At 60.0% G+C, this 23,245-nt stretch overlaps 1 protein-coding gene across 1 annotated transcript; it reads left to right on the top strand.

The window, feature by feature from the left end:
• Positions 1-14,737: 14,737 nt before the first annotated feature.
• LARGE2 (LARGE xylosyl- and glucuronyltransferase 2) lies at positions 14,738-20,199 on the top strand. The gene is made up of 14 exons (XM_075502705.1): positions 14,738-14,866; positions 15,164-15,420; positions 15,819-15,901; positions 16,162-16,285; positions 16,829-17,000; positions 17,166-17,270; positions 17,523-17,635; positions 17,750-17,875; positions 18,028-18,183; positions 18,301-18,464; positions 18,739-19,017; positions 19,351-19,497; positions 19,674-19,869; positions 19,992-20,199. The coding sequence occupies exons 1-14, from the start codon at positions 14,767-14,769 to the stop codon at positions 20,187-20,189; spliced, it is 2,220 nt and encodes a 739-aa protein (XP_075358820.1). The 5' UTR covers positions 14,738-14,766; the 3' UTR covers positions 20,190-20,199.
• Positions 20,200-23,245: the final 3,046 nt, after the last annotated feature.

Raw genomic sequence — 23,245 nt, 5'->3', positions numbered from 1 at the left:
GGATACCTCCCTTCCCTGATTCATTAGCAATGTGTGGTGTCTCCTGTAATATCCCAAATCCGCCTGTGCTAAAGGCTGAGAGGGAGAGGCCATGTCTTTTTATAACCATATGATGCTGTTGGAAAAAACTTCTGGACATGCAGTCCTCTGGTAGCCTGAGTTAACAGAAACACACCAAGGGGGAGATGCAGCTGGGCCCTGAGGGAGAGGGTGCTGCAACTGCTTTTGGGTGAGGGGGGCAACTGCTTGTAGTTTCTGATCTGCCTTTCCCCCAGCCTCACCCAAGTTCCCCTGACCCCACCTGGAGAAGGCAGCAGACCTGGAGATCAGTCCCACCACGCTGCAGGTCTTGCAGGTCCCGTGCGCGGTGCTGTGGGAATAACTGCAGCCGTTGGACGTGGGCTCCACCCTGGAGATAAGGCTCTTGCCACGTGCGCACGGGAAGTCTGCCTTCCCGGTGACGCTGGCGGCCGTGCTGTGGCGGATCCCACTGGGCAGCGCTGCCGTGTGTGGCAGGCACGTGCCTGGCTCTCCCCACTCAGTATTAGCTCTGCTGAAGGTGCCTTTGCTTTTCCAGGTCTTTGCTATTGAAACTACGTGGTCCTGTTGCCGGCAGTTTCTGCTTCCTATGCCAGGTGGGTGCCAGCGGCTTGGCTTTTACCTGCTGAACTGCTCCCTGGAAATGCAGGGCTCTAGCAGCACCAGAGGGAGGGTTGGGACTGCAAAAGGGATGTGTGACAGGTGGATTTGGCACCCTGGTTCGTATCCTGTTCCCCCTGCTCCAGAAGTATCCGTCTTCGAGGCTCCCCCCTTACCTCCCTTTGGTCTGAGGTGGGAGCTGACAGATCAGGACAAGTGGAGGGGGGATGATGGAGGGGATACATGTCTGTTTATCGACGTGTGCCATGGCGTCCATACGTGTCCTCTCTCACTGCAGCCTCACCTCGTAGCCAGATACTGAGGGAGACTCGCAAAGCAGAAATACTGCCAGGCTTTGTTGCTGGAGGAGGGTTTTGCTGAGCAGTTGTGGTGTTGTACTTCTTCGTTGGAGTTGCGGGGTTTCACTGTTCGGGTAGCAGCTGTTGTAAATTATTTCTTATTTCCAAGTGTTGGTGGGATTGATGTTGCCTCCCTTGTTTCATATTGTGCTATGCCAGGCTGACCTGGGGTTTGCTGTGGCTAGAGGGGTGCAACGGGGCTGGTGTCCAGCACACTGCACACTTACTTCTCTGTTTGGGGTTTTAAAACAGGTGGGACAGACCAGAAAAGATGGTTTTGGTAGGTTTTATCTGCTTTGAAGGTCCTGTTCTTCCTGCATCTCGGAGCAATGATGTGTGGATAAAGGGGCTTTAAATCAGAACTCCCGATTCCTCTCTGATTCCTTTGCCCCAACTTACTTGCATGACTCTGTGCTTCTGGTTTGGGCTTTCTCCCGATAAGGAGGTGATAATCCCTGTAGCCTCCTGGGAGAAGGGCTCATCCGTTCCAGCCTGCAGTTGTGGGGTATGGGTGCCCAACTCCATGGGAGCTGGAGGAAAGGGGTGCGCTGGCAAGATCCCAGCAGAGGAGGAGGATCTCCTCTTCGTCTGAGGAGGAGTGACATGCGCAGGCTGCTCTGGTCTCTGCAGCCCAAGTTGCGTGATGGTTTTTGCCTGCCTTCTCTCTCCTCTGCCTTTATACCTTCTCTCTCCCTGTCGTGCATCTATCTGGATAGACTCTCTTGACTCCCCTCCTGGGACTGCCCAGGCTATGTCGCAGGGGCTCAGGTTACTGGACATGATAGTTAATCCCTTCATTGCCTCACAAGCTAAACACTTGCTGCTGCTATCATGTTTGGGAGGGGGCCAGGGAACTTGCATCCCTCCCCCAGCTCCTCGTCCTGCTGGAGAGTCAGCGTGAGGACTCACGTGTGTTGTGATGGAGCATGGTGGCTGTGCTTTGCCAGCGCTTCTGGGCACACGTGTACAGTCCTCCTTGCGTGGGTGGGGAACGTGCTACAGGACAGTGCAGTGATCTGGGACTAGGAACATGCAGCACGCAGATATTCTCCCATGGGCTGCCTGGGTAGCCTTGGGTGACACTGAGCTCTGCTTTGTGACAGGCAGGAGGAAAGGGACAGGACCAAGGTGTTGGGTGCTGCTGATCTATGGCTGTGTAGGAGCCTGTCCCCAGAGCTCTCTTATGCAGTAGCTCTTCACGTGACTGTTTGTCTTTTGGGTTTCAGGTGATGACAAGCTCCCAAAACCGCAAGTAGAGCTGAGATGTGTTATCTGCCCTTCAAGTTGAGAATCCCTGGTTAAAGGGTGGTCCTCACAGCCACCACCGGGCCCTGCCAGCTTCTCCAGCTGTTCCCAGGTACGCCTGCAACTTTGGCAGCCTCCAAAGGTTAGATCTCGCATGTTAAATAGACAGTTTACACGTGCTCGCTCCCTTCCTGTCTTAGTGCTTCTGTACCCAAAGCGGTAAACTGGGGATAATTGCATGGCAGAAAGCCTTGGCTCTGTGGGTTTCCTCTCTACTCGGCATGTGGGTATTTGGGACCTGTGGGGAGGTTCTGGAGGCCACACTGGCACTTGTAAGCCCCCGTGGCCCAGTTCTCTGGAGGGAAAGACCAGATTCCCCACATGAGTCTTTGAAACACAGTGTGGTCCCCTCTCCGTGGCTGTTTCAGTTGAACTTCCTTTGAACATGCACGTCTGGCTCCTTCTCCCCAAACACTACTGTGGTCTATTGCTTGTTTCTAGTGTAGCGGGCAGTAGGTGACTGGGACCTGGAACAAGCTCCCTGGGCCAGGGGAAATGGGAAGACCCCCTTCTGAAGGCTGGGAGCTTGTGCTGGCATTGTTCTGCCCTAGCAGCTTCTTTTCCCTCTGTCCCTTACACCAAGTGTTTCTGTGGGGCCACTGTTCTCAGCAGCCACCTCTCTCTCCTCTACCCCTCATTAGCGCAGGGCTTGGCATGCCAGCAGGAGGGAGCCTCAGCGTGTCTGCGCCTTGATCGGATTTGTCAAGGCTCCTTCCCCTTTCTTCCTGTTCATTGAGGGCTGAAACAAAGCAAACAGAAGAGAGGAATTCCAGAGAATAGGAGCGGGGGAAGAGAGGGACGCTGGAGTGACAGGCTGCCCCAGCACACAGGCACCCCCCCCCCCCCCACCCGCCTCGGTCTGGTGGGGCAAAGCTGGGGGCAGAGCATTTCGGGAGGCCAGGCCCTTCCCCGGCACCCCTGTTCCCAGCTACGCCACCAGCTGCCTTGCTCCCCGAGCTGTGGGACCGTGGCGTGCTGCAGCCCAGAGAGCTCCTGTCCCCACTGCTCGGGTGTTTTCCCTGGTGAGGCTGTCCCCGCTGCATGCTGAAGTGCCAGCAGCGAGGAGCGAGGAACGGAAGCTCGGGCTTGCTACCTCCTCTCGGCACAGGCACGTGGGCCCGAACACAGCTTGAGGGAAACGGGCCATTATTTGAACTGCGTTGTTTGTCGTGGGCTGCGGTAAAAGGTTTCCCTCTTTACCTGTGCCCGGAAAGTTCCCCCTGCCAGGCAGCCCCAAACGAGCCCGGCGCAGAGCTGCGCGTCCTGCCCGGGTGCCAGGGCAGCAAGGCACTGGCCCCTCTCCATCCGGGAGCCAGACGGGCGCTTGAACAAGGCCCTTCTGCGCAGACAGGTCTGTGAAGCGGAGACAAACGCGGTCTGGCCCTTGTATTGTTTCCCAGGAGGCAGGGGACTCGGGAGAGGAGTCATGGCTGGCCAGGCGAGGCTGCCGCAGGTAAAGCTTCGTCCGAGCTGATGGAGCCCCTCGCTCCCTCCTCTGCCATCCCCAGGCCATCGCGCAGGTGCCCCTTCATCCTGCCCTCAGCCCCCCTATGGATTGGATCGGGGAGGCAACAGGATGCTCAGCAGCCCTGGCATAAAGCACTTGAGGTGAAATACATCCCTAGCAGTGACCCCCTCCTTGCGTTTAGGCCACAAGAACAGCCTTTAAGCCACAGCCTCTGTCTCCTTTCCTTCTTCCTCCTTGTTCTCCACCTTCTGGCAATCTCTGCGCTCTGTGGTTTAATTAGAGCGGAGTAAAGTGCTTAGACTCCAAAATGTGCAGATTAGGGGGTTACTAATCCTCTTCCTCAACGGGTGCTCACATCCTGCCCAGGCTGTTATCGAGCTTCTGTCCCCAGAGCGGAAACTCAGCCAAACTCGAGACCTCTACCTCTCCTCTTGCTTGCTGCACAGAGGAGGAAGGGCAAGGGGTGACAGGAGAGCCCCGGGGAGGAGGGAAGTCAGCTGTGGGCTTCCAAAATTCTCAAGATGGGTTTGTACTCAGCACTGACTGTCTTTGCTTCTTGTGCCCTGGCTGGTTTTGGTGCTCCAGGAGCAATAAAGCAAGGGTTTGGTGTTTTGGTTTTGGGATTTTTTTGACTGCTGTCTTCCTGTTCTGACAAAAAAACCTTTCTGTCAGAGGAAGCAACTGCTTCCCTGTATGTGTGCGTGCATGTGCGTTTATATGCTGAGTGATTCAGTTCAGGTCTTGTTCCTTCCCTGTGTGTACACACCTCTCCCCATGTTCCCAGCTGTCTCTCCTGCACTCTTATTCCCAGTGTACGCCCAAGTGAGCTGTGCTGCAGCATTGCTGAAGCGGAGGGCTCCCCGCCGACTGCCTGGCAGTGCTGCGTGGGGCCGGCTGTATCCTCGTCTGTGGAAGCTGAGATCCCTTTATAGGACATATGCTGTCAGTGTGAAGGGGAAGGCAGAGTATTTGCTGTTCCACATGGAGGCACCAGCAGGGAAGAGGGAGTAGGGAGGACGAGTGTGGTGGGAAGGATAAGGCTCTTCCTGGAGGTAGGAGGGGAGCTTGACCCTGATGGTCACAGGATGGGCTGAGCTCTTACGCCTCTGTCCCACTGCTGTGCAGGCTGGGTGCTGCACAGAGGTTCCTGTGGATTGCTGAAGACAGGAGCTTTTGTCCTGAGCCACTCCTCTATTGCTTGGTCGAGTCAAGGTATGCTGTTTCTTCCCTGCCTTTGTCCTTTGGTGTGTGAGTTCAGAGTTTAGCTCGGCAGTGTGAGAAGCCCCAGGGATGGGAACACGAGGAGCAGCAGGAGGGGAGGAGTGCTGGGAATGGTCAGTAAAGAGTTTGGGTGTTAGGAGCTTTCTCCTTTCCACTGCCTGGCTTTGGGAACTGCCTCCCCTCTGGGATCCACTTCCCTTACTTTTTTTGCCCCCATCGGTCGGTACCTCATTTCTAGTTTGCAAAATGCCCCATATGCTTTTTTGCAGATAAGTTCGCAGTCTCTTAGCCTAGCCAGCAGCTCTTCCTCCATAGTGTTGTCAGAGCCTATTGGCAATGGATAAGCCTCTCTTGTAGCTCAGGTATCACTTCAGGTCTTACAAAATGCCCAGGGCACCCTGAGTGGACGGCACTATTGCTGCTTGGGTTTTTTAGAAGCTGCCCTGAGCCACCCTGGTTTGCTATTTATAGTGCAGTTGTTCCATTCCTCTGTGGACGAGCTCTGCTTTCAGCCTTGCTTGGGCACTGAGGGCACCAGTGCCAGGAATAGCTCTGGGCAAGGAAGACATGGGAGTGGCTGCTTGAGCACAGCTCCCAGTTTGGGCCAGTCCCTGGTGGAAGAGGCACCAGGCTGCATCCTTGAGCTCTGGCTCTCGGTGAGCATCAGCTTCCTCTGCGGCACAGCTGTTTTTCATGCAGGGGGAGTGAAGGGATTGCCTTTCCTTGTCAGGTGCCCCGTGTGCGTGCCTGGCTCCCCTGTGCTGCTGAGGCTGCCGGAGCAGAGTTCGGCACTGCGAGAGATGGCGTCTGGAAGAGTTGCTCCAGTGCCAGGTACCAGTGGGACTAGCGAGGGACCTTGGTGTGATGTGCTTGCACTGTGGAGGGCAGTTTGCACGGGAAGCCCTGCTCCTAGCATGTCCTTCAAGCAGTGGCTGTGACCTCTGGTTGTATATCCTGAACCGCTGCCCACTAGGGCAGGTGGATGCCTTTTCGGTGTGGCACTCGCCATCCCTCACACAGGGCCCTGCTCTCCTTCCCCCAGGGCGAGTGCTTGCTGGCCTCGAGGGAGCTGGAGCTGAGGTCTCAAAGGAGCCTGCAGCGCAGAAAACACCAACACCCTCCTCAGCACTGCTGCTTGGGCAGAGCTGCTCCGGCCCTTTGGCTCATGATGCTCGCAGCTTGTCTGGAGAGCAGAGCTGAGCAAATAATTAATTGCTTGATTTAGTGCCCAAAATGAAAAGCTGGAGGGAAAAAACCCAACACAGCCAAGTTTGAGAGACCCTTTATCTTTTCTTTTAAATGTAACGCAGCTCAATTTCAAACAAAACAATGCAAAATGAGACTTTTTGCTTGGAAAACGAAGCATTTTGTTCTTGTCCAAAACTTGTTGTGAAGTAGCAAATAGCTCTGAGCTGTCTGGAAACTGCAGTTTTCAATCAATAACTATTCAGCAGAAAACACTTACCCAGCTCTACCAGTGACAATGCATGGCGAGCACCTGAGGGCCTGGCTTACAGCCATGCCCCTGGCACCTTCCCAGAGGTGATGGGGAGGATGGTGTCGTGCCTCTTGTGGACTTTTCCAGGCAGAGTGCCGGTCTGGGGTTGTTGGAGTCCCTTTGCTTCCTTTTTTGCTGTAATTAACCTAATTAATTTTGCATGAGATGATGCAGACTCTACAAGCATGTGTAGGGGTTAGATCTGGTCAGATGTGCTGCGATACGGTCTCCCTTGTCCTACCGGGGAGCAGCTCCTGGTGCAGGTTGTTGAAGAGCGTTTCAAGGGAGCAGGGAGAATTGGGGCGGGGGCGGATCTCCTGTCAGTCCTTACCTGTGGGCACTGCTAGCTGGAAACTTAAGACATTAGTAGTTCACAGGGTGAAATTCCCACCCCTTTGCTGTATGGGGCATGATGCCTTCTGGGTGCTCCTGCTGCGCTGATGGCAGAGCTGGAGCTGGCAGAGGGCTTGCTGCAGACTGGCTTGGATAGAAGCGGGAGCTCCCGGCTGCTGACCCTGCTCAGCTCTGACCCCAGGAACCGCCATCTGCCGCAAGCCCACGGCAGTGGAAGCGTCAGGAAATGGCAGGGGTGAACAGGTATTGATGCCCGGAGCACATCCGGAGACTGGGACACAGTGAACCTAATGGATTCAGAGCTGGCCATTAGCTGCAGCATAGACGTCAGCAAAAATGCAGATATCGGAAACCTAAACCCAGCAGAGGGAAGGGAGCTGGAGATCAGCCCAAATGCTGCTCCTCTTCTGTTTCAAGAGGCAGGCGGGGTCCTCCTGCTCCTTGTAGTGCTCCTGCACAGTGCCCAGGCTTGGTCCCTCCTGTGCCTAGCTGTGCTGGCCAGGGTGGCATGTGGAAGAGATTTGATCCAGGACTCTGTAGCCTCTCTGTGTTAGTGTCAGAGCAGCTGTCCTGAGTCAGGCTTATGCTCCATCAGGCCCAGAAAAAGGCCAGTCAGTGTCGATACTTCACCTGCCAGGTATCCTTCTGGTATCAAACAACTTGTAGTCCAGGCAGGTAAAGCTGGAAGCAGTGTGTTGAACAGGTATCTCCTCCGTGAGCTTGCTGCGGGTCTCGGCAGCACATTGGCAGGGCCTCACGGGGGGAGGAGGCACTGGGGTCACCTCCAGGTGCCAGGTTGGAGCAGGGCTGGTGTACCCCACCAGGCTGTGCAGGAAGTGGGCTTGGTGGGAAAACCCTGACCAGCATGGACATGCAGGGTGCTCTCTTGCCCTCAGCCTGGCACTGTGGGCACAGGGCTGGCTGAGTGCTGGGGGAAGGTGGTCTGCTCCAGAGCCATGCTGGAGGGTGGGACAGCCCTTGGGTGAGGGGCTTCCTGCTGGCAGGGAGTGACTTGGTCCCCAAGAGGTGATCCTTACTTCTAGCCCGGGCTGGGACCCAGCTGGTAGTGTTGGCATGTCTAGGTGGGTGTCCTGGGCAGCGTGTCCGGTGTGCTGCAGCTCTGCTTGCACACAAGCTTTCAGGGCCTATCCTGATGGTCCCCTGCTGCAGCGAGGAACAAATGCAGCACATGCAGAGGAGTGCAAGTGTTTCTGCTGGTGTCCCCTGGTGTCCCCACAGACATGGTTGAAGGCTATTGCCAGCTGGATCCTTCCAGCTTCTTCTTGGGCCTAACAGGAGCGAGAGTACTTAGGGACCGTGTTGCGAGCTGGGTGGCCCCCTCTTGCCTTGCCTGAGAGTCGTGACAAAATGCAGCTGCCCAACTGGTAAGCGTTGCAGGATGTCTGGTGGACTTCAGCCTCCTACGCAGCACTTGCACGCTCTGTTGCGGCACCGGACTCTCCACATGTGCCCTGCACAGCCCTCTCTCCAGCTGGGGCTCTGCCGGGCAGCTGAGTCCAGTGCCCAGTTGCGGACGGGGAGACTGGCTGCAGTACCGCTCTGCAAAAGCAGACTGTGTCTAGCAGGGCCTCGTGATCAGAGTCCCTGCCAAGAGGAGTTGCTCCCTGATGCATTCCTGGGGTTTCAGACATGGAGAGGTAAGCAGTGAGGCGTGTTCCCTTGTCAGACCCAGCCTGAACTTGCTTGTTTCCTCTGGAAACACCAAGTCTGGTGATGAAAGTCCCTGCCTCAGCCAAGCTCGGAGCTTCAACTAACACCCTTCAGAGACCGTTAGCTCCTCTTCCCCAAGTGCTATGCTTCTGTCAGAGAAGAGAAGATGGCTTTTCAGTGTGACCTTTGCAGAATAAAAAGCTGAACTCTTAGAGCAGCAGAATTGTGTGTGGTGATAATCTTACGGGTCTCAGGAGAGCTTGATGTGCAAGAATGAGCCATAACTGAGGCACAGCTGACTGCTGTCCCAGGAAGATCTTCACCTTTCTGGGGTTTTCTCTGCAGCTTGGTTGTGTTGGGGACAGTGAGGAGATGGGGACACTTTCTTCTTTTACAGCTCATGTACTAGTATCCAACTCTGTGACTGCTGCTCGATCCCATCCCTAGAATACGGTGGCTGTTTTGCCACAGGTTGCTCTTTTCAGGGAAATACGCAGGTGAAATTCTCACTTAAGTTTTGCTTATCATAAGACCGGGGAGGGAGGGACGGCATGGTAATCCGGAGCATGGGGTTTTAATCCTGCTCTCCTGGCTGAATTCCATTCCGCCTCTGTAAATTCCTGCAGCTGCCCCGCTCTGTGCTGCCTGTGTGGTATCTGCCGCAGCCCCCCCTCAAGTGGCAGCGTTTCAGGCATGAGGAGGGGGACAGGGAGGTGACCCCGAATCGTAAGGCACTTTGTCAGATGGGTGCTGTGGTACGTGCTTTAAAGGTGACCTGCTGAGCGACGAACCAGCCTGTCCCCTCCCATCTCTTTGTAAAAGCAAAAAAGATGGTCCCCAGTTGCCTCTCTTCAAAGCGTGGTGCCTTTTCTCAGTTGCCGGTCTTGCTGCACAGCTCTCGCCGCGGCTGTCGGGCCCTTTCTCACCCCCTGCGAGCCCAGGAAGCTGCTGTGTTCTGCTGCTGCTGAGGCAGTCTAAGCAGGTTAGCTAAACTGTTGCTGCTTTCCCAGGTCCAAAAATGAGACCAGGGAGAAGGATTTGCAGCTTCTGTCGCCTACAGCGAGTTAAGACAACAGGCAGCACGGCTCTGCGAAATCACTCCTCTCCTGGCTGCCCTGCAGCTCTTTACTGGGAACAGCCAGGCCACCTCTTCACTTGTAATACCGGGGGGGGGACGACAGTAAGGGGGCAGCAAGCCTGGGGCTGTCCCTGTGCCCCTCAGGGCTGCTGTCCTGTGACCTGCACAGTCTTGCTGTGCCTCAGCGTCCCCTCGGCAGGTGCACATTAGCTTTAGGAGAGACAACAGGCTAAGACACCTACCCAGCCATGGGCCTCGCTGCCAGCTGCGGTGCTGTGGGAAAACAGGGCTGCTCCCCTCTGTGCTTGCGAGGCTGGGGAAACGTGCTGGTGTGATGGGAAAGCTCCCACTGCCAGCTCTCCCTAAACATTAACTGCTCACCTGATAGCCACGGAGCCAGGGAGAGCGAAGGCCAGTCGGGCTGACCCATGCGCCTACAAAAAGAGGGGACCTTGGAGGAGTGGGGTGCTGGCACATGGGCAGCTCTGGGGGGGAGCCTGGGGCAAGCAAGGTGGGCTCACCGTCCCGGGAGCGAAGGCTGCTTGTGCGTGGAGGGGTGGCTGGCGGGCAGCCAGCCTTGGGCTCCTGCCCACACCTCAGAGGTTGGTGTGAGCATGCAGCCGGTGTTTGTGCAGCTGCCCGGCTCTGCTGGCTTGGCAGTCCCTGTCCCCTGGCTATCTCCCTGTCATCACTGGAGGCAGGGGTGTCCAGGCATGAGGCAAGACTGGGGTCCTGCCTGCTCCTTCCCCAGTGTCTGTTGTCAGCCTCTCCCAGCGAGAGAGGGGACGTGGGTGCCTCTTTCTGTCCCATTTGCCATGTCCCTGATCCCTGCCGAAGCAGGAGCCGCCCTGCTCCCGGGGAGAACATGGGGGAGGGAGGATAACCTGCTGCGAACAGCACTTCTGCCCCGCACCCTCGCACTGGGGTTGGAAACCGGCAGTATTGGGAAACCTCTCATCTTACTGCTGGCTGTGCTTGTCTGGCGCGAGCAAGGAGACCGAGGAGGGGGGGCAGAGAGGCCGAGCACCGTGGCTGCAGGGACGGGTAGAGCCGAGACGCTTGCGTGCCATGCCATGGCTGCTGGTACCCACTGTGCCCCTTGCCTGGGAGCCACTTCCAGCCTTGCCGTCCACTTGCTGTGGTTTAACATTTCACGGGGGAGGAAAGGCTGCGTAGCTGCCTTCCTGCTTGCCATCTCCTCCTCACCGCCATAAACATCCTAAAACGCCTCTGCCTCGCCTGTGCTGCCCAGCAGCCTACCTGCTCCTGCCCCAGCTCGTGAGGGCCTGGCGCTGGGCCCTCGCTTGCAGGAGCGAGCAAGATAGGGAGGCCAGGAAAAGCGCACAGAGAGGCGGTGGTGGTCAGCCGGAGCAGGAGGCGGTTTCCTCCCCTGGAGCAGCGCTGTTGGCAGGAGGCTGCAGGAGGTCTGGGCTTCTCCCAGAAGCGTGGGTAAGCCCTGTGCGGCCGCTGCCTCCGATGCTTCAGCTGGAGCACTTGCTATGTGATGGACACCACGGGGCAGGGACAGGACAGTCCCAGGTGCCAAGATCCATGTGCCCCTGGGCCAGGTGGGGGAGCAAAGGGAGGGCTCCTGCTCTGGGGAGCTGCTGGCTCAGAGGAGCAGTGGGTCAGCCCGGGGGTTTCCTCTCCCTGCCAGGGCTGGGCTAGGCAGAAGGGTGCTGCTGAGGAGCGACTGCCTGTTGTAATGGGGCTCTGCAAGGGCAAGCGAGAGCTGCCCGAGCGGGAGGTAAATGCATCTCCCGGGGCAGTGATTTCAGTGCTGCCTGGGTGGAGGCCCAGCCGGCCCCTGCCCTGGGGCTGGAGGGCTGCCTTTGCAGGCGCTGCTCTGTCTTTGCGAGGCAGGCTGGGGCTTGCTGCCGCAGCTCACAGTTGGGTTATGGGGTGGGGGGCAATTTACGTTTCATCTAAATTGCTATGCAGGCAGTTTGCATCCTAATCTCTCTGCCTGCTGCCGGTGGTGGCCTCCTCCCACCACACCCTGCCTTCTCCAGGTATCCTCCGGCAGGCTCCCTCCAAGGCCAAGGCAGGCAGGAGGGCAGGGGGCTCCTCCTTCTGCTCTGGCCCCAGGCAGGAGCCTGCTGCCTTTCCGCAGCCCTGGGGCCAGGCACGGGGGGAGCTGCAGGTAGAGCCCGTCTCCACATAGTTAGCATTCCCAGCTCTGTTCTCCCGCTCCTCCTGCTGCCATCCTGCTCGCTCCCGGTGGGCTGGGCAGGTCTGGGGGACGCTGTGCTCTTTGGGGAGCTCTGCTCTCCTGGGCTGGTGGGGCTGCAGCAAGCCTGGGCAATCAGGGGGCAGCTCTTCTTTTCCTTTTCAAACCTACAGTGGCATTTGCACCCTGTCCAGGTGAGGGGCTAGTGCTCAGATGGCAGGGGGTATCTCTTCTCTCCGGGTAGCAAGGACTGCACCCCACCCTTGCCATACTTGCATCCCGGGCTGGCCGTGCAGCCCCTCTCTGCCAGCCAAGGGGAGACGGGGTGGGCTCTGCTGCCTTCCAAAGCCCCCCCCGAGTATCTCTCCGTGTGGACAAAGGCTCCTGCACCTGCCCCGGGAAAGGAGGAGGCAGGTGCTGGGCAGGGGGTAAATAATCCCGATGCTTCCCTTATCTCAGTAAAGGAGGGATATTTGAGGCCTGGGAGCGGGAAGGGGGCTGGAGGGGGGGCGGATTCCTCCCGACTTACTTTGGGCAACTCCGTGCCCCTGGCGCTGGGGGCTCTTGAATAGAAAGCGAATTTAATCTCTTGTTTTGTTTGTTCTTTCTTCCTCCGAAAGGGGGGCCAGCGCGGGGCGGGCGGGGGGAGCTCGGGTTTGAGAGCGGGGAGGAGGGGGGGGAAGTGTCAGATCTGAAAGGGAGGAGTAAAGGGAGGACGGGGAACGGCAGACCCGGAGGGAGCAGCAGCAGTGGGCTGCCAGCCGGCTGGGGAGGCGCCCGGGGAGGAGGCGAAGGGGAACGGCAGGTGAGGAGATCGCCTCCTGGGAGGCAGGCGAGCGGCCAGGTGAGGAGGGGGCGAAGGGATGGCAGGAGGGGTGGGGGTGCTACGGGGGGGGTGGATGGAGCCCTTGGGTGCCTCTGGGTGGGTCTTTGGCAACTGGCCTGCTGCTGGTCCCATCCTGTCCCCCCAGACTGCTGTCCCGGTAGCGTGCTCGCGTGCAGGCGGGGGACGGAGTGCCGTTCCCTGCGGTGAGGCCCCCCCGAGGGGCCACGGGGGCAAGCGGGAGCAGGAGGGGTGCTGCCACCGCCTTCGCTCTCCTTCATTCGTGCTAAAGTCCCTTTCCCGTCCCTCGGCTTCCCAGGCTGCCCGGTGCCGCTGACCTCCCTCGTCTTGCCTCACCCCCACCTCTCAGGCCCCGAGCTCAACACAAAGTTTGGGGGATGCCCCGGCCAGGCAGGAGGGGTGGAGATCGCCTTGTGGGAAGGGAGCCAGGCTGGCAGCAGCGATCAGAGACCTCGCCAGGTCCAGCACAGCTCATGGCCGTGGCAGGGAGAAGGGGCGCCTGGGCCTGGTGTGCTCCATGCGTCAGCTCCCTCTTCCCCGCCCTGCCCGCGCTTGGCCTGCTCTATAGAGCGGAAAAGCAGGGCAAGGCCGGGCCCCCCTTGCAGGGAGCTGTGGTGCTGGCAGGACCCCTCCTCCCCCAGGAAAAGGGGTGCAGCCCTCAGGTGCCGTGCCTGCTGCCACAGGGGCTTGGCTGCATCCCCCAGTGGGTTAGGGTGGCCGTGCTCCCTGGGGCTGGCCTTGCCCCAGCCCTTGCAAAGCCTGAGCCTGTTGCTGCGTATCCCTTGCTCCTGGCGAGCTTGCCATCCACCCTCAGCAGGCAACTTCTGCAGCGGGCAGGCGCTTGCACCCCGGCCCCAGGGGCTGCTCAGGGCGGTGTCCTCCCAGGCTGCCTGTTTCAGCCCCCAAGTGCTGGCGGCCCCACGGGCATCTGCACATCAATGGTCTCCAGCGGGGTGTGTGCGAGGGGGAGCGGGCCCTAATCCGGCCCATTCATCCCTACGGCAGCTTTTGTTGAGCCTCCAGATGTTGCGCCGAGGGCCGGGGCTCGGTGTCGAGCTGCAGCAGGCGGGCAGGGGCGCGGAGCGAGGCCAGCCTGCCGGGGAGCGGTTGGCGTTCCCTTCCCTTGCGGGGTCTTTGGGGCTCTCTCTGGAGTCGGGCTTTCTGTCCCGCGTTGGGCCGGGCCGCAGGAGCAGGGCGCGGAGCGCGGTGCTCGCTCTGCCCGGTGGGGCAGCGTCTCGCCGCCGCCGAGGAGCGGGAGCAGCGCAGCACGCGTGGCGGGAGCCGCCGCGGCGGGGCGAGGGGCGTCCCCCGGCGTGCCCCGTGGGGCCAGCCGAGCCGGGAAGCGGCTTTCACCGAAGCGTTGGGCGTTTTTCCGCCAAGCTCCGTCGGGGCAGGTAGCTGCGAGCGGCGGGGGAGGCGTTTGCCCGGCGGCAGGGCTCGGTGCGGGACGCTGCGGGAGCTCCCCGGGCCCGCCGGCGGGAGGACGGGGAAGGAGCCCAGCGGGGCCCCTCGCCTGGCTCCGCGTGGGCTGTGCCCCCACCCAGCCCGGCCCTGTCCTTGAGGCCGCGTCTCAAGAGCAGCCCTGGCCCCTTCGGCCTCGGGAGGCGGTGGGGGAGGGCCCTGCGCTCCCTCTCAAGGGCAGGCTCCATTAACCACCCCGTGACCGCCCACCTGCCTCGGGGAGGACCTCTCCGGCACAGCCTCTCTCCGCCCCGGCAGCCCGTCGTTCTTTCCTCTCGCCCGTGGGACGGCGAGGAGCAAGGAACAGAGCCGGAGTGAAATCACTTGGAGGACTCCTTCCCTCCTCCCGTGTTTGAGGTCCCCCCTGAGAGCCATGCGGCCGCAGCAGGGCGGTGGGGCAGGCGCGGGGGGGCCCAGAACCCCAGCGTGGGCAGGAGGGAGCCAGCTGGGAGAGGCTGTGGCTGGAGCGGGGAAGGGCGTCTGTCTCGCCGCTGCGCTCGCCCAGGCCGTGTCCTGGAGGGAGCAGGAGATGGGGGACATCCTGCTGGGGGATGTCAAGGCACCTGGGTGCGGGCTGCAGAGCTGCTGGTGACACCGCTCTGTCCACTCCCCTGTCCCTCGCAGGCTCTAGGATGCCGGGGCCAGCCGGGCTTGGGCTGCCCACCTGATCCTCGCCGCCCCCGTCCCGCCAGCACACCATGTTGCGCTCCTGGCGCGTGAAGCTGAAGCTGCTGCTCGCCACGGTGACCCTGGCCGTCCTCCTCTCCTGGCTCTACCTCTTTGTGGGCAGCCTCGAATGTGAGTGGGTCCTCCTCCTCGGGTCAAGGGACAGTCCCCAACAGAGGGCAGGCAGGCGAGGCCAAGGCCTTGGGTGGTTGCTCTGTGGCCCTGCAAGTCGCTGCAGGTAGATCTGAGCTCTGTGTTTCCAGGGGCATCCCTGGGGATCAGGGGAGCAGAGCTGTGACGTTGGCTGGGCACACGTGGGGTGTGCCTGGGACCTCTCAGTTGGGGCTCTGCCCCACCGTCCACACCTGGTCCCTCCCAGCCGAGCTCTGCCGTGCTGTGCCCATTGCATGCCCCATGTCTCCTCTGCAGACGGCCGCTTCCTCCTGCTGCCGCCCTGCCTGGGCGAACAGCCGAGCCGGGACGTGGAGCGGGAGGCGCTGGCCTCACGGGTGCGCAGGGTGGAGGAGGAGAACCAGCAGCTCCGTCTGCAGCTCAGCCAGGCGCAGGCGGAGGGCAGCGACGGCAGCCCGCAGTGGGGGGCTTCCGCCGAGGACGGGGACCCCCCCGGGGGCGAGAGGAGCAACCACACGGCCTGCCCCAAGCAGCGGACGGTGCACAAGTGTGAGGTGGGTGGTGGCACCGGCACGGTGGGCAGGGGATGTCGGATGGGAGGCTGGGACCCTGGCTGAGCATGGATGTTACGTGCAGCCTGCCTGGCACTGCTCACCCCGTGCTCTGGCCATACTGGGGCCTCATCCTGGCTCTCCATGGTGCTCAACGGGCCACAGCCGGTGGGCGAGGGTGTCTTGCTCCTCTGGAGAGGGAGGCCAGGCAGGAGGAGTGGCAGCCAGACTCCTGGTCCCCGCTTCTGACCCGGGCTCTCCCACCTCTCTGGGGCTCCTTCCCCAGGGGAAGGGCTGGGTTATGGAGTCTCTCCCCATAGCACGGCCCCAGGGAGGAGCTGACAGGCCCCTGCAAGGAGGGGGTGTCCAGTCTCAAAAAGGCGCCGTTTGTCTCTGGGCAGCTCCTGCACGTTGCGATTGTGTGCGCCGGGCACAACGCGAGCCGGGATGTGGTCACCCTGGTGAAATCCATCCTCTTCCACAGGTAACGGGGAGGTGCTGTGCCAGAGGCCTGCTGGTTTGGGGTTCCCAGATGAGCTGCTGTGGGAGAGGGGCTCTAGGGCCTCTCTCTACCCCCTGTGCCACTGCTTAGAGGGCCAGAGGGACATTCTTCCCCAGGTGGCTGATTTTTCTCCATCTGCCCCCTCAGCTGATGTCTGTCCCCTGGCAGGGGTGGGAGGGATGGGGACCACGTCCTCTCCTTTCCGCTGTGGTGCTGAGTGCTGCTGTGCTTGCCCTCGGCAGGAAAAACCCCCTCCACTTTCACTTCATCACGGACTCGGTGGCCCACCAGATCCTCCAGACGCTCTTCCAGTCCTGGATGGTGCCGTCCGTCCACGTTAGCTTCTACAACGCCGATGACTTGAAGGCAGGCACTTGCCCCCCCTTTGCCCTGTCCCAACCCAGTGCTCGGAGGGCTGAGGGGAGCAGCAGAGAGGGGTGAGCGGGAAGGGGTTTATTAACTCTTTTCCCGCTGGTCCCTCGCTCACCTGCTCCCCTTTCTGGACTTGTTGCTGGTCCAGCTGAGAAGGGGGGCGCAGGGCTGGTGCTGGAGGGATGGGGAGGCCCCTTGGGGTACCACTGCCTCTGTGGCGGAGCTGGGTCCCACGCTGAGCACTGAAACACTGGGGTTCAGCTGGGGGCTCTGGTGGCTGGAGGAAGAGCCAGGCCAGGGTGAGAGCAAAGGAGAAGGAGATGCAGCCAGCAAGCGCCTGAAGGGCCTGGGGAGAGAGAGGCGTGTGGCTGCCAGTGGTGCAGCTGGAGGAGATGCTCCAGGCTCGGCTGGCTCCGCAGCTCTGTTGTAGCCCGCTGCTGGCCTCCTCTGCACAGGGTGCCAGGCACACACAGTGGTCCTGCCCGGGCAGGGGAAGGGCATGGCCGTGCCCAGCCCTGAGGCCGTGTTGCCTTGCAGCCGGAGGTATCGTGGATCCCCAACAAGCACTACTCCGGCATCTACGGGCTGATGAAGCTGACGCTTACCAAGGCACTGCCCTCCAACCTCTCCAAGGTCATCGTCTTGGACACCGACATCACCTTCGCCACCGACATCGCTGAGCTCTGGGCTGTCTTTGGGAAGTTTTCTGGTGAGGACAGGGTGCCCCGGGGACCCGCTGGGGCCCTGGCAGGGCCCTGGGTGCTGGGCTCAGGGTGGCAGTCCCCGTCTGCCACCGCACCAGCGCAGCGGCATTGCTTGGGCCCTCTGAACCTACAGCGAGACAGGCTGCATCCACGTCCCTTTGTTTCCTCAGACAAGCAGGTGATTGGGCTGGTGGAGAACCAAAGCGACTGGTATTTGGGCAACCTGTGGAAAAACCACAAACCGTGGCCAGCCCTGGGACGTGGCTTCAACACGGGTGAGTGTGGGCTGCCGGGGTGAGCCCTGCAGCCTGATGGTGCATCCAGCTGAGGTGGCACTTGGCACGGGGAGGCTGGGGAAGGCTGAGGTGAGGCAGGGGAGTCTGGTGGGCACGAGGGGGCTGCTACAGCGTCCCGTGGTCATGTGGGCGCATGTCCCAGGGGCCAAAGGCATGCAGGCTGCTGTGCTCCAGCTCTGTAATGGCTGGGTGCTCCCTCGGTGACCCAGTGCCTTCCTCCCTGGCACCCAGGGGTGATCCTGCTCCTGCTCGACCGCCTGCGTCGCCTGGGCTGGGAGCAGATGTGGCGGCTGACAGCGGAGCGGGAGCTCATGAGCATGCTCTCCACCTCGCTGGCCGATCAGGTAACGGTCCCTCCTCCAGGGTGGTCGGCCCTGCTGCGTTCCTGTAGCACTGCTGGCACGGGGGGCCATGCTGTCTTCCTCATCCACCTGTGCACTCGCCTGTCTCTCTCCTAGGACATCTTTAACGCGGTGATCAAGCAGGACCCGGCCCTGGTGTACCGGCTCCCCTGCTTCTGGAACGTGCAGCTCTCTGATCACACCCGCTCAGAGCAGTGCTACACTGAGGTCTCGGATCTGAAGGTGGGTGGGTTTGCTGCCTTTGAGACTAGGGAGGACCTGAAGGACAGCGCATGTGCTGGAGGTCCGTGGGAGTCAGCATGGGGTCTGGGGGCTTGGGGAGCGGTGGGTGCTGCTGACTTCCCCTCTGCGGGGTGACACACCACTGTCCTCAGGTAATCCACTGGAACTCGCCCAAGAAGCTGCGGGTGAAGAACAAGCATGTGGAGTTCTTCCGCAACCTCTACCTGACCTTCCTGGAGTACGACGGGAACCTGCTGCGCAGAGAGCTCTTCGGCTGTGCCAGTCTCCCCAGCCCACCCAGCGACCAGGTGAGGGCGGTTGCGACTCTGCCGCCGACCCCAGAGTCTGGGGTGGGCAGAGACCCCACGCAGCCGCCCCAGCTCCCCATGGGGCTCCTGCTGTCTCTCACCTTCACGGTGTTGCAGCTGCAGCAGGCACTGGAGGAGCTGGACGAGGACGATCCCTGCTACGATTTCCGCCGGCAGCACCTCACGCAGCACCGCATCCACCTGTTCTTCCTGCAGTACGAGTTCCTGGCCCTTCCCAACCCCACCGATGTCACCCTCGTGGCCCAGCTCTCCATGGACAGGTACGTGCTGGTGGGAGGTTGGATCCCGCCTCCACTCCTCTGGGGTGGCTCCACAGCTTGGGAGCCACCAGGGATCTTGAAACACAGGTTCCTCACCCTCACACCAGTGCTTTGCAGCGAGGACCAACACCCCAAGCTGGGAGCAGCAATTCCTCCCACTCCCCCTGAACTGGGCTCGGCTGGCACGCAGCTCACTGGCAGGCACCCAGTTCTGGGTTTGGCCAAGCTGCCACAGGGCAGGTCTCCTGCTCATGCAGTGCCCTCTGCTTCACAGGTTACAGATGTTGGAGGCCATCTGCAAACACTGGGCGGGCCCCATCAGCCTGGCACTGTACATGTCGGACGCAGAGGCTCAGCAATTCCTGCGCTACGCCCAGGCCTCGGAAGTGTTGAGCGCCCGCCGCAACGTCGCCTACCACATCGTGTACAAGGAGGGGCAGTTCTACCCCATCAACCTCCTGCGCAACGTGGCCTTGGCCAACACGCAGACGCCATATGTCTTTCTGACGGACATTGACTTCCTGCCTATGTATGGCCTCTACGATTACCTCAGGTAAGGCTTTCTCCAGCTGGCTCTTGCTCAGCCTGCCGGGATCCCCAAGCACCAGGGTTTGCAGGAAACACCCTGGGCAGCAGTTCTCTACATGCAGAAACTGTTTCCTTTGTGCTCAACCTCGGGATCCTGCCCTTGCTTTTGTCAGATGCCAGTGGATGAGGAAGCAGCAATGGCTGTGAGGGCTGCCCCGTTTCTCCTGCCCCTGCCTGGCACCACTATAAAGAGTCTAAACCCATTAATACTCTTCTGGGTGGGCTGGAGGGGCTGAGGAAGGGGGCTGTGGCCACGGCTTACAGCCAGGGAGACCTCACACCCTTCCTGCCACCATAGGAACTCCATCCAGCAGCTGGAGCTGCCCCAAAGGAAGGCAGCTCTCATCGTGCCGGCATTCGAGACCCTGCACTACCGCTTGACCTTCCCCAAATCCAAAGCAGAGCTGCTCTCCATGCTGGACATGGGCTCCCTCTACACCTTCAGGTAGGGACTGGAGCTGCCCCGCCATCCAACGCGGCTGTCACACCCAGCAGAAGCCAGTTTTGTACCCTTGTGCCTTGGGGCTGCGGGGCAGCCGGCTCAGGAGAGCCCTGCATCCTGTGTCTGTCCTGGGGAGCTGCCAGCTTTCCCTGGTCTCTCATTTCCATCTCTCCCTGTAGGTACCATGTGTGGCCAAAAGGCCATGCCCCAACTGACTATGCCAAGTGGCGGACAGCCACCGTGCCATACCGCGTGGCGTGGCAGCCAGACTTCGAGCCTTACGTTGTAGTGAGGCGAGACTGCCCCAAGTACGACCAGAGGTTTGTGGGCTTCGGCTGGAACAAGGTGTCCCACATCATGGAGCTGGATGCGCAGGTGGGTGAGGGGCTGCTCTTGGCCCCGTGGAGGTGCTGGGCGTTGGGGGGTCTTGGCCGGGCAGTGACATGCTGGTACCACCAAGCTGATGCTGACAGTAAGGGCTGCTGCTCTGCCCCCAGGAGTATGAGCTGCTGGTCCTGCCCAACGCCTTCATGATCCACATGCCCCATGCCCCCAGCTTCGACATCTCCAAGTTTCGCCTGAGCGCAGGGTACCGGGGCTGCCTCCAGACGCTGCGGGAGGAATTCCACCAGGACCTGTCGCGGCGGTACGGAGCTGCCGCGCTCAAATACCTCACCGCCGAGAGGAGCCTGTGACACCCGGGGACAGCGGTGCGGGGTGCCAGCAGCACGCTGGAGAGGGTGGGGCGCAGGGCCTCCCTCCTGCCCCTGCCCACCACCGCAGCCTGACCCGAGGGAGCCAAGCCGGCAGCACAGCCTCTATGGCCCAGCAAAGGGATGCCCGTAGATAAGATGGAAGATGCCAGCTGCGAGAACAGGCACTGTGCCTGCAGGTCAAGCTGCTGCAGCGTGCCCAAGGGTTTTTTTGGAGCAGCAGCCTTCCTGTGTTACAGGAGAACCTCCCCATGCCAGGGGCCAGGGGGACGGGTCTTCTCCCTCTGCTGTTTTAGCAGACGTGGACTCTCAGCCTTCATTAGCTCACCTCAGCCTGGGGCCTGGCTCCTCGAGAAGCCTGGGAGCTGTACCTTACCCTGCTCTGCCTCTGCTTTATGGTCCCAAGTCCCAGTCCTCCGCACACCCCTCCGGGGCTTTGGTGAGTGGGAGACGAGGATGTAGAGCATCCTTTTCCATCCTTTGTGGAGCAGGCTCAGAGAAAGCCTCCCAGCACCCTGGGAGGTGTGGCCAGGGCGTACCAGGAGCTGTGGAGACCTGGTTCAAGCCCAGACAGACTGGCTGGTTAACAGGGCCAAGTACTGTTCCTCCCCATCCATATGGGTGCACAGTGGCGTTGGCCCAGTGGCGTTGGCCCAGTACTGGTGTTGTGGGAGTCACCCAGAGCAGGGCGGGCTGTCTGCCTTCCCCAGCAGCGAGCGCCCAGAACGGGCCCGCGCCTCCCGGCTAGAAGCGGCCGTGACGGTGACAGGCCCCGTCCTGGGTCTGGCAGTGCTCTGCAGGGCAGCGCTCCGAACCACACCTGGCAGCCATTGCCACGGGCAAAACAGCATCTTAGTGGGCCAGCACATGCTTGGAGAAATTCCTGGCAGGGGACCACCCACTCCTCCCCAGCTCTTGGCAGCACAGACGTTGCCATCGACAATCAGGGATGTGGTTGACACTGGACAAGACCGTAGCTGAGCACTGTGGCGGGATCCCCGCGCCGGGAGCAGCTTGGCCGGGCACTGTTCCACTGCTGTCACACACTGGAGCACAGAGGATGCATTGCTTTCCTCGCGCTATTTAAATTATTTAATACTTTTCTCATAAGAATTAAATGATTAGGGTGTCTTGGTTTTTTTTGTTTTTGTTTTTTGTTTTTTTTTTTTTTTAATCCTTTCTTCCTCCCAGATGATTTTGCTGGTGGCCCTGGAGGCTCTCCAGGCCAGTTGCTGCTGCAGTCTCTGCTGTTCTCTCCTTAGCGTTACTTGCTCTGTGCAGGTGTAGGATTTCCGTCCATGGTGGGAGCGGCTGGGAGGAGCCATACAAAGCGCGGGGTATGGAAAGGGCACAAGCGCCTCTTGCTTATTCTCTCTTTTTAATTTAATTTTTAAATTAAAGCTTTTTTATTCTTTTTCACATCCTTGTTAGAACTGCCTGGTTATTATTTTTTTTCTGCTGCGAGCCTGCACGTGTCCCCTGGAGGGAAGGCAGCGGGGGGAGAGCAATGCAGGGGCAGCCTGAGCCTCGGCTGGGGAAAAGCATCGCTGGGCTTGCTCTGCCTGGCACTTTTGAAGCCTTTTCCCTTTCTGGCTGGCACAGTGGGAGAGTTGGGGAGCAGGGAGCAGGAGTAGGCAAAAGAAATGCCCGTGTCACCAAGTGGCAGGCGTGCCGGTCCCCTTCCGGCTCTGAAATGGCTGGTGGTTGCTGACTGCAGTGGGATCGAGTCCACCGGTTCCCGGTGCTGCAGCCGGGCTGGCAGCCTGGGCGGCAGTGCGGCCTGCCTGCACAGCCAGCGCCCTTTAAATGGAGCCTGAGGCTTCACAGCTTAGGCATTAGTCAGTTTAATCACACCCGAGTAGAAGAGATGTGGTTTCTTCTTCTGGCAGTGCTGCAGCTCTTCCCCAAGACCAGCGTGTCAAGCTGTCCGCTGTGCTGTGCCCGCAGGACCTTCCCTCGCCTGCCGAGGACAGGCACCCGGCTTTGGCCACAGCACTGGCAGCGGGACGGACCAGCCCCCCTTCCTCCCCCCGAATGGCCTTGGCTTTACAAGACTGTTGGGAATAAAAACTGGCTCTTAGGCCATAGGAGCCGCCAGCCAGTGGGGGGGGAGGGTGGGGGCGGTATGCCAGGAGCAAGTTGTTGAGGCTTTATTTGGGAAAGGGCTGGAAAAACATCACTTCTCACCGTGAAGCCAGGCACAGCTCCACCTGACCAGTCCCTAGCAGACAGCTTTGGTTTAATACAGCCAAAGCTCACCAATATCGCTCTGCTTCTGCACTGAGCAACACACGTTTAGCTCAGATCTAGACAGTAGTTTAGCCTGCTCTCTGCTAGAGACGTGGTGGAGCAGCGCCGGGATGGAGCAAGCCTCTTCTGGGCATTTCTTTGATGGTTAGATGGCTACAGAAATGCTGGCTCTGCAGCTTTTTGGAAGGTGCACTGCTGTGCCTATAGCAGGAGGACTGTGTGCCATCATTTTCAGAGAATCCCTCCCAGCCTAGCCAGTCCTTAGCCCAAAACGTGTCTACAAGGGTTTAGGTACCGGCAGTAAACCCAGCTCGGTTTTGGTCTCCATGTGCCCTCTGCCGGGCGGCATCAGCTGGAGGCAACCACTGAGTCAGAGCCCGGAGAGGTTTTCTTAACCGAGCACAGCCCCTTTTAGAGCTAAAATTTGTTTCTACTAACGCAGCACCCTTCTCCCTGCCAAGAAAGCAAGCCTCGAGCCGAGCGCACCGCAGCCGTCGCGCAGAGCCACGCTCAGAAAACCCCTCCCGGGGCTGGGGACTTTCTGCGGGCACCGCGCCATCCCCTGAGCCTGGGACCCACTGTCCCCGCCTGGTACATACAGCTAAGGAGACAAGAGATTTTATTGTGTTTTATTTAGTAAAATGTTAAAATAAATAAATACAAATTGATCAGATGCTCTGTACCCCCTCCCCCCAACTTTAATTTGCTAAAATCTAAACACATCTGTACCAAAACTGAAACCACAAGGGACTTGAAGGCAGCAAAGAGACTGCAGATCACTATGAGCA

Source organism: Mycteria americana, chromosome 5 (genome assembly GCF_035582795.1).
Source record: "Mycteria americana isolate JAX WOST 10 ecotype Jacksonville Zoo and Gardens chromosome 5, USCA_MyAme_1.0, whole genome shotgun sequence".
Classification (NCBI taxonomy): Eukaryota; Metazoa; Chordata; class Aves; order Ciconiiformes; family Ciconiidae; genus Mycteria; species Mycteria americana.
Note: the sequence above shows the minus strand (reverse complement) of the source record. Positions and strands in the feature narration are given on the sequence as shown.

Bases quoted from the DNA above. Each gene is read 5' to 3' on its own strand.
- LARGE2 (XM_075502705.1), top strand. From the start codon at position 14,767: ATGTTGCGCTCCTGGCGCGTGAAGCTGAAGCTGCTGCTCGCCACGGTG. The intron at 15,421-15,818 runs GTGGGTGGTGGC...GTCTCTGGGCAG, and splicing joins GGACGGTGCACAAGTGTGAG to CTCCTGCACGTTGCGATTGT. The intron at 19,498-19,673 runs GTAGGGACTGGA...CTCTCCCTGTAG, and splicing joins GGCTCCCTCTACACCTTCAG to GTACCATGTGTGGCCAAAAG.